Source organism: Gobio gobio (genome assembly GCF_949357685.1).
Source record: "Gobio gobio genome assembly, chromosome: 6".
NCBI lineage: Eukaryota > Metazoa > Chordata > Actinopteri > Cypriniformes > Gobionidae > Gobio > Gobio gobio.
In genome coordinates, this window is record NC_137102.1 from 46,219,795 (window position 1) to 46,230,328 (window position 10,534).

General features: G+C 36.3%; 1 protein-coding gene across 1 annotated transcript; it reads left to right on the forward strand.

Annotated features, from left to right (window-relative positions):
• The first annotated feature begins 5,387 nt into the window (after positions 1–5,387).
• Positions 5,388–8,865, forward strand: LOC307127576 (tripartite motif-containing protein 16-like). Its single transcript, XM_079818900.1, has 6 exons — positions 5,388–6,044; positions 6,572–6,667; positions 6,839–7,072; positions 7,178–7,337; positions 7,465–7,524; positions 7,986–8,865. The coding sequence occupies exons 1-6, from the start codon at positions 5,454–5,456 to the stop codon at positions 8,540–8,542; spliced, it is 1,698 nt and encodes a 565-aa protein (XP_079675026.1). The 5' UTR covers positions 5,388–5,453; the 3' UTR covers positions 8,543–8,865.
• The last annotated feature ends 1,669 nt before the right edge of the window (positions 8,866–10,534 follow it).

Genomic DNA, 10,534 nt, shown 5'->3' on the forward strand with positions numbered 1-10,534 from the left:
ACAAAAAGTGGTTCCTCTATGATTATGACGAAGAACCATTTTTGGTGCCATATAGAACCTTTTTTTCTTTGAGTGTTGTTAGAATAATGATGAAATTAATTTTTTTATTCCCAATATATATCCAGGGATAAGGCCTAATATAAAGAGGTCTTACTCCCAATATGTAACCAAGAATAATGCCAAATGTAAAGAGGCCTATGTTAACCACACAAGTATGTTATGCATGGTTTTATGATGTTGAAACTATATAGAAAATATAGTGGAGGTTTTATAGAGAACCTTTATGTCAGACTTTATAAGAGTCTTACAGAAAATATAGTGGAGGTTTTATAGAGAACCTTTATCGTGGACTTTATAAGAGCCACAAGTAGAATAGAAATAGCAAAGTGAAGTAAAGAGTTGTTTATGTGGCCGAGAAACTTTTATAAGAAGTTTTTATTTTTCACAACTTTTATGTATAAGCTGTTTATAAGGCCGAAAAGCCTAAAGAAGGTTTTTCTTATACAACTTTCATAAATGACTTTGTAAGCATGAGAAAACACAGAAACATAATGTTGTATAAATGTTTAGCTTTGGTTCAAGTGAATACATGACACAAGATTTTGTAAGAACGCTTTATTGGTTTTATAGTAAAAGCTCAAGAGACATTGTTTGGTAAAAAGTATTTTATTAGGGTTGTTGTAAAAACCACACTAAGACATGTTTTGTAAAATATGTTTTATTGAAGAGATAAAGAAAGACAGTGAGCCATATGTATGAAGGTCATTTATTTATGTAAAAAGAACAAGCAAATGAAATGTAACCTGTATAAGCATGCAAGCATGTAACAAAGTATTAAACGAAGAAATAGGTTTTACCTAGGATGATATCTTGCAGACAAGACGAAGGAGGAGATTAAGGATCCAAGCCAGAAGAAGAAGAATGAAAGAATACAGAGCATTATATACTAAAATGTTGAAGGAATTGAGGGAGTTGACAATGGTTCAAAATCTGGGATTGGATGAACTGTACCTATGTGATTGAATATGTAATGAAGAGGTGTGATGATTAAAAAGTATATAAGGTCATGATCTCTGTATGACCATCAGAAGCTGAGAGCGACAGCTGCTTCTCCATTGCTTGATGATGCGAGCCTAACATCTGCTGGTGACTTTTGTGTACTGACGTTTTGAAACTTAAAACTTTTCTTTTTGTTACCTTTATTGATTGTATGTAAAACTTTTGTTAATGGAAAAATAAATCTACTTATAATTGATTTATAAAAGAAAACGTTTGCCACGTCTCTGCTTTCTAAACGAGTTGATCTGAAGCAGACACGGAGGGGGTCTGTTCTTCTAGAGAGTAAGTATAAATTTATATTTATGATCTAGTTAAGGATTTGACCTGCTTTACCTAGCCTGAGAATATAAACTAAAACTAGGTAGAAGGTGTGTGGGATCTAGATAGATTGTACACCGAATAACAGTGTACATTATACAAAGATTCTGCTCTTTGCCATGCCTACTTGTTTTTTGTTTGTTTTTTACAGTTTTTCTCAGTCGCTTTGGTACATTTCTCAGATCAGAATTGAAATTCTCAAAACTACCTGTTCAATCTTCACATCATTGTGTCACTTGTGCACATCAAAAAAGCAGTTTCTCATTTCTTTGAACAAGTTCCAAATGCTTTTGTACATCCATGCAAATGATTATGTACAATTTTCTGCTGTTTCCTACATTACCAGTTGCTTATGTCATGTTGATCAAAATGTATTATATTGGGTCTCTGTTGAATAGTCTCACCCCCCACAACATTTAGGCATTAGTTCATAGCATAAGTCTTTACATGCAAAATGGTTGAACAAGTTGTCATAATATAAGCATATTCCTATACATTTCCATTAGACGTTCACATTTCTAGTTTTTTTTCTTTGTGCTATGCTGTGCTGTCTTTTCGTTTCTGTATCTCAATGACATGGTCTGTCAACAAACTACAGTACAAACAGTAAAAGTGTAAATGTGAATCTTGTCCAGTCTCTTGCAATCAAACTGCCACATACACTAGGGGTGTAACCTACAATTTACAATAATTGTCATCAAAACGTTCGCCATAGAACATCCCTGAATGTGAAATTATTTAAAAAAAATTTGATTGAATTCATAAAGTTTTTCTATGTATATGCATTACCCCAATGGTAACAATCAAATTTTTAGATGGGTGTCTATGTAGTTTTTTATTGTTATTTGTTTGGTTAAATATTGTTATATTCTTTTTTTTTCATGTGAACATTTTAGATTGTTGAAATCTGCGATTTTTGAAACGCTTGTGAATAAAACAATATAAGATTTGTGCAGGTGTCAATTATTTTTCAAGTAACTGGTTATAAGTTTTTTTGTTGTCCCATGAATACATTAATACTATGTAATGTTGTACAGTTTATTAATCACAGGATCTGAGCAAAACAATCATTTTCTACTTATGCATGTTAGCTTTTCCATTTATATTTGTTTTATAGATACTATTTTTATTTATTATATAAAATAATATATTGTTAGTATTTTGTACATCTCTGTACTCACCTTACAAACATTTGATCTGCAGCATCAACTGATGTCGCAAGAGGGCGCGCCAAGACAAAAAAAAATTATTGAGCATTTACTCGTGATCGTTTTTGGGTTGTATCTCTAAATTAGCTGGTATAAATTGAGAAAGAAACGTTTTGAATTCATCACACATTGCCCACAAGCATTACAACTGCCATACAAAATAATCCACTGCTTTAAAAAGGCTATTTTACTAAACCATAAAACAGAAGACCAACTTGTGTTGTAGCCAATTCACTTCTGATTAAACAACTATTTTTGCGGGACTTGATCACGGTGCGGCGCACTTCCGTGTCTCGTTCTCAGTGGCTCGCAGCACGTCGCGCGCCCCCCGCCCCCCCCCCCCCCCCCCCCCCCAAACCGAATACGAGAGTGCGCGCGAGAAATGCAGCGCGAGACACACACCGAGCAGCCCCGATAAACCCCGCCGAATCCACGCGCACGGGAAAAAGACACTGGGAAAAAACAGCAGACGCTCAGGAAAGGAGTGACAAGAAAGTCCACCGCCGACGGTAAGATTATTTCACTCTTTTGGTAGATTAAATGAACACTCTGCCTCAGTTACATTAAGAATTTGTCTAGTTGAAGCGTCTCTGATAAATAAGAGCGGCTCCCATTTGGAGAGACGGAGCGCACGGCAGTGAACCAGGGAAATGTCTAAATCAAATGCAAATTTCAGCCGGTGAATGGAGGAATAATGTATTTGAGCTTATTTGATTTGTGAGATGCACATAAACATTTCAATAAATCAGCCTTGGAATTCACGAGACTGAACTGAGTGGAGAGGGGCGTGTTCTGGACAGACAAGCGCTGTCTGCGCGTGCATGCCGTCGCTCTCGCGCTGTTTATTATTATTTTAATACAAACACCGAAAGAAAATTGCTTTGAGATGACTTAAGGAATAATTAGGATGAAGCGTAAAGGGTAGTAGGGGGCAACCTCTCTATCCTGGGATTAGAGTACGTATGTTTTCAGTGTTTGCGCGCTCATCTTGTCAAGTCAGTTCTAGATTTGGTGTCTCCTATATTTCTGGCTTTGAATTTATTTATTTTCAGTTTTTTTCTTTGTTCCTGAATTTTTAGTCAAGTCAAGTTTCTATCTTTATTTTGCTCTAGTTTTCTCCAGGCCTTATTTTGGTTTCTCTTTTGTTTTTCCCTTTTTCTAGCTCCAGTTATATTTAGTTTATCATTTGTTTCTGGTGTTCTAGTTTCGCCAGTTTTTATTTGTTTGGTTTTCTTTTGTTGTCTTGAGTGTTGTCTCGTGTTAGTTCCTGCCTCCTCCCTGGGATTCCCTGCCTGCTGGCTCCTTCTGCCTGGTGGCTAGACTGGCTCTGAGTGTGTGAGCAGCAGGTACGGATCTCTGCTTCATTGTGTCCTGCCCTGTCTTCACCACTACCATCTACCTGGCCTGGTCAGTCAGTCCTCAGAGGTTCTTCGAACTGCTGTTTCTTGGAGCTGGTTCCAGCAGTCGCCCTCATCTGTCCTGCCATTATTCCCCATTGGCCCTGCTGTTTGGACTCACTCATCCACTACCCTCTTGTGCCTTGTTGAACTGTCCTGTCAATAAATTGTCTTTTGTTCACTCTGCATCTGGGTCCTCCGTTTCAGAAGTCCTGACACTCAGTTCTCTTCTGCACTGCGGTTCTCTAATGTTTTAAAGTTAGTACTGTTTTGACACTGTAACATATTTTATTATATTATTATTGTTTTATCTAAATTTTATTTGTTGTATTTTGGCACTCCTGTAATCCAATGTGATCCACTGTGTTAACAAAGATTAACTAATGCTGAACAGAGGTGTTGTTCGTGGTTAGTTCATGTTAACTAATGCATTAACTAATGTTAACTAATACAACCTTATTGTAAAGTGTTACCAATATTTCTATGTGCTATATTCCTCTGTGCTGTGTTTGTTTCCTTTTTATGTTCAGAAGAGAACTGAGCCTTTATATCTCCTTTGTAAAAGCTTTACTAGGCATTAATAGTCCTCACTTTAGATGAGCTCACAGAAATAGTTAACTGACAACTACTAAATGTTTTATAACTACCTGAATGAATCATGAATTACAGTGGAAATAAATGTTAAAAAAGCATGTATTAACACACTGAGTAACTATTATGTCTAAATAATAAGATGTATAAATGTACATTGAATAGTTTATTAATCCTTTACTTACACTTTCTAAATTATCTGATGAACCACTGACAACTCCTAACTGGTTTGTAAATAATGTCATACTTAATTTAGAAAGGATAAACTGATCATTTATAACACATTATAGATATTTTTATAAATCAAGAATAAAGCATTTATAGCTGTATTGTTAAACTGCCTATTAACATTAATGCTTTATAAATGACGAATTAACTATTAATGAATGATTAACTAATGCTTCATAGCGTGTAGGCCTAGTTATTATAAAGTGTTACCGAAAATGGTGCTAACAACACTAATGTACTGGGTTCGATTCTGGGAATGCATGATCTGATGTATACGTTGAATGCAATGCAAATTGCTTTGGACAAAACTGTCTGCCAAATGCATTAAAGTAAATGTAACTTACATTCAAAAGGTCTCTCAATCACAAAGAAGAATGTAAACAGCTTCAGATACGTTATAATCCTGTGGGGTGGAGAAACAGGATGAGTGTTACAAGCAGCATAAATAACTATAATAATTATATCTATTTATGTATCTTGTTTTTTAAACTCTTATAGCGAGTTTCTGTATAAGACTGCCATCTAGCGGTCGTGTATACTGTATGACAGGCACATTTGCACACGTTTTAAAACCAGGAAATGTTTCAGTTCAGAGAAATCGAAACTAACTGTTGTCGTGGATGTCTCTCTGTCTGTGAGAGTGTGAAATAAAATGGCAGAATCCAGTGTTTCTTTGGCTCAGGATGAGTTCAGCTGTTCAATCTGTCTGGATCTACTGAAGGATCCAGTGACCATTCCCTGTGGACACAGTTACTGTATGAGCTGTATTACAGGCTGCTGGGATCAGGATGATCAGAAGAGAGTCTACAGCTGCCCTCAGTGCAGACAGACCTTCACTCCAAGACCTGTTTTAGGTAAAAACACCATGCTGGCTGAAGTGGTGGAGAAACTCAAGAAGGCAAAACTACAAGCTGCTCGTCCTGCTCAGTGTTACACTGAATCTGGAGATGTGGAGTGTGACGTTTGTACTGAGGACAAAAACAAAGCCATCAAGTCCTGTCTGGTGTGTCTGAACTCTTACTGTCAGATTCATTTTGAACGTCACGAGGAATTTCACCCAGGAAAGCGACATCAAGTAATGGACGCCACTGGCCGACTGCAGGAGATGATCTGCCCTCAACATGAGAAACTGATGGAGATTTACTGTCGTACTGATCAGAGCTGTATATGTTATCTGTGTACAATGGATAAACACAAGAACCATGACACTGTATCAGCTGCAGCAGAGAGGACTCAGAAACAGGTGTGAACTATGAGTAGTAATGTTGAACAATAAATGTTTCATAATTATATAATATATATTCAAATATTTCACACATTTCTTAAACGAGACAGACAGTTCTCCACTTATTTGTTCATCTTTGAAACTTTTATGACATTCTCTTAAAGGGATAGTTCACCCAAAAATGAAAATTCTGTCAACTTTTACTCACCCTCAAGTTGTTCCAAACTTGTATGAGTTTCTTTGTTCTGCTGAACACAAAAGACGATAAAGGGAAGAATGCTTGTAACAAAGCAGATAGAGCAACCATTGACTACCATAGTATTTTTTCGCTACTATGGCAGTCAATGGTTGCTCTATCTGCTTTGTTACAAACATTCTTCAAATTATCTTCTTTTGTGTTTAGCAGAACAAAAAAAACTCATACAGGCTTGGAACAGCTTGAGGGTGAGTAAATGATGACAGAATTTTCATTTTTGGGTGAACTATCCCTTTAAAGAGGCACATGTAATGACTTGTGTATTGTCTCTATACTCTAAATCCTGTAGAGACAGTTGGAGGAAACCCAGAGAAAATTCCAGCAGAGAATCCAGGAGAGACAGAAAGAACTCAAGGAGCTGAGAGAGGCTGTGGAGACTCACAAGGTGAGTTTTGAGCAGAAGAACAACTGCAGGCGGCTGGAAGACCAGTTTCAGACTCTCAATCAGTCAGTGAGGAGCCAGTGCTGGAGCTCTTTCTGTGGGGAACAGGTTGTGTGAGGGACCAGTAAGACTTCACGAATGGACTCTAATGCGTCTCTCTCTGTGTCCTAACAGCGCTCTGCACAGGCAGCAGTGAAGGACAGTGAGAGGATCTTTACTGAGCTGATCCGCTCCATTGAGAGAAGCCGCTCTGAGGTGACACAGCTGATCAGAGATCAGGAAAAGGCTGCAGTGAGTCGAGCTGAAGAACAGCTGGAGAGACTGGAGCAGGAGATTGATGATCTGAGGAGGAGAGACGCTGAGCTGGAGCAGCTTTCACACACAGACAATCACATTCATTTTCTCCAGGTAGATCTGACAAACAGGACAGTGTCTTTAGGAAGTGAAGAGATTGTGTTTTCTATTAAATGTTTCTGTGCCTTTAGCTGGTGTTTCTATTGTGTGTGTGTGTAGAGTTTCCAGTCTCTCTCTGACCCTCCTGGATCTACAGACTCACCCAGCATCACTGTCAGTTCTCTTCTCTCTTTTGATAATTTCTGTAAATCTGTGTCTCATCTGAGAGAGAAACTGGAGCATTTCTGCAGAGAGGAGATAGAAAAGATATCTGATAGAGGTAAGCTTTACATTTCCTGACATGTATCACAATGTCATGTAAAAACAATGCATATTAAAATATTCTAAAATGTTTTATATTTAAACTTATTTGACAATATTTACTATAAAATATTTGGTTTCCATAGTGAGAAGCATTAACATCATTCCAAACCCTGAACCCAAGTTCCATGAGGAGTTCCTCCAATGTAAGTGTCTATGATAATACATGTAGTCTACATAAAAAGACAGACTTTAGTTCTCATTATATCAACAATCAAACTGAACTGTGCATAATTGGATACAACACTCTTGATTGTAGTTGGTTTATCTAACTGGTTTACTTGAAAGTCCTGGTCTGGTCACTTGTGTCCATCACTCTAGTACTACTTTGTTGTTTAGACAAATAAGTTTTTGATGCAGTTTGCACAAACTGTAAAGCTTGTGATGCTGCTGAAAAAAATCTTTAAAACATCTGAACAGACTAAAAACTAAACAGAAAATATGAATTAACTTTCCAATTCTACATTTTTAACTAACTATAATTTCCGCTGGTAAACTCCTGGTTGTGTAGCTTTTTTCCTAAAGCATCACTGTTACTTTTCATGTATATAAAATCTTAAATATAATAAGTGTTTTATTTGTATGACTTTTTTAAAAATCTTAACAGATTCCTGTCAGCTGTCTTTGGATCCAAACACAGCTTATAAAAACCTGGTACTGTCTGACGGGAACAGAGTGATTAAAAACACTGACACAGTCCAGCCGTATCCTGATCATCCAGACAGATTTGATGGTCATCCTCAGGTGTTGTGTAGAGAGAGTGTGTGTGGACGCTGTTACTGGGAGGTTGAGTGGAGTGGTGTGGTGAAAATATCAGTGTCAAATAAGAGCATCAGCAGGAAGGGAGAGGGATATGAATGTCTTTTTGGATATAATGATCAGTCCTGGAGTTTGTTCTGCTCTGAATCCAGTAGCTCATTCTGGCATAATAACAGACAGGCTAAACTCCCTGTAGTCTCCAGCTCCTGTAGAATAGGAGTGTATGTGGATCACAGTGCAGGAACTCTGTCCTTCTACAGCGTCTCTGACACAATGATCCTCATTCACAGAGTCCACACCACATTCACTCAGCCTCTCTATCCTGGGATTTGGCTTAATAAACATTATACAAGAACATTGGGGCAGTCTTGTTCAAAAGTGACATTCTGTGATCTAACAATATAGATACAAAACTGAGAAATATTCTCAAAATATCATTGTCATGTTTGATTTTTTTTTAATGTTTACTCTAAACATTAACAACACAATTGTGTAATCATTACATTAAGTGGTTTTATTCATACGGTACAATGATGCTTATGTTATGTCTGACATTGTCTTTAAAAAATACTTCACAGAACTAAAGAATTAAATGTATTTTTTTCCATTATTTAGCTCTGTCAGTGTATATAGGCCGACATGCAATTTAGCAGGTCACATTCAATGAATCAATGAATCTGTTCCAGCAAATCCCTTCCATAAATAAACAACTTTTTATTATTCGGATCAAATCCAAGAATCCAAACCTCCTCAACAGGTAACAATATACACTCTTAAAAAAAAAGGTTCTATATGGCACCAAAAATGGTTCTTGGCTCGTAATCAGGGGAACCTTTTTAAGTGCTATATAGCACCAATTTGTGCTATATAGCACCGCTACCATATACAGAACATGTTAAGATTTGGTGCTTTATAGCACAAAAAGTGGTTCCTCTATGATTATGACGAAGAACCATTTTTGGTGCCATATAGAACCTTTTTTTTTTTGAGTGTTGTTAGAATAATGATGAAATTAATTTTTTTATTCCCAATATATATCCAGGGATAAGGCCTAATATAAAGAGGTCTTACTCCCAATATGTAACCAAGAATAATGCCAAATGTAAAGAGGCCTATGTTAACCACACAAGTATGTTATGCATGGTTTTATGATGTTGAAACTATATAGAAAATATAGTGGAGGTTTTATAGAGAACCTTTATGTCAGACTTTATAAGAGTCTTACAGAAAATATAGTGGAGGTTTTATAGAGAACCTTTATCGTGGACTTTATAAGAGCCACAAGTAGAATAGAAATAGCAAAGTGAAGTAAAGAGTTGTTTATGTGGCCGAGAAACTTTTATAAGAAGTTTTTATTTTTCACAACTTTTATGTATAAGCTGTTTATAAGGCCGAAAAGCCTAAAGAAGGTTTTTCTTATACAACTTTCATAAATGACTTTGTAAGCATGGGAAAACACAGAAACATAATGTTGTATAAATGTTTAGCTTTGGTTCAAGTGAATACATGACACAAGATTTTGTAAGAACGCTTTATTGGTTTTATAGTAAAAGCTCAAGAGACATTGTTTGGTAAAAAGTATTTTATTAGGGTTGTTGTAAAAACCACACTAAGACATGTTTTGTAAAATATGTTTTATTGAAGAGATAAAGAAAGACAGTGAGCCATATGTATGAAGGTCATTTATTTATGTAAAAAGAACAAGCAAATGAAATGTAACCTGTATAAGCATGCAAGCATGTAACAAAGTATTAAACGAAGAAATAGGTTTTACCTAGGATGATATCTTGCAGACAAGACGAAGGAGGAGATTAAGGATCCAAGCCAGAAGAAGAAGAATGAAAGAATACAGAGCATTATATACTAAAATGTTGAAGGAATTGAGGGAGTTGACAATGGTTCAAAATCTGGGATTGGATGAACTGTACCTATGTGATTGAATATGTAATGAAGAGGTGTGATGATTAAAAAGTATATAAGGTCATGATCTCTGTATGACCATCAGAAGCTGAGAGCGACAGCTGCTTCTCCATTGCTTGATGATGCGAGCCTAACATCTGCTGGTGACTTTTGTGTACTGACGTTTTGAAACTTAAAACTTTTCTTTTTGTTACCTTTATTGATATGTAAAACTTTTGTTAATGGAAAAATAAATCTACTTATAATTGATTTATAAAAGAAAACGTTTGCCACGTCTCTGCTTTCTAAACGAGTTGATCTGAAGCAGACACGGAGGGGGTCTGTTCTTCTAGAGAGTAAGTATAAATTTATATTTATGATCTAGTTAAGGATTTGACCTGCTTTACCTAGCCTGAGAATATAAACTAAAACTAGGTAGAAGGTGTGTGGGATCTAGATAGATTGTACACCGAATAACAGTGTACATTATACAAAGAT

Coding starts and splice junctions, on each gene's coding strand:
- LOC307127576 (XM_079818900.1), top strand. CDS start 5,454: ATGGCAGAATCCAGTGTTTCTTTGGCTCAGGATGAGTTCAGCTGTTCA. Junction 7,073..7,177: donor ATCACATTCATTTTCTCCAG/GTAGATCTGACA, acceptor GTGTGTGTGTAG/AGTTTCCAGTCTCTCTCTGA. Junction 7,525..7,985: donor CCATGAGGAGTTCCTCCAAT/GTAAGTGTCTAT, acceptor AAATCTTAACAG/ATTCCTGTCAGCTGTCTTTG.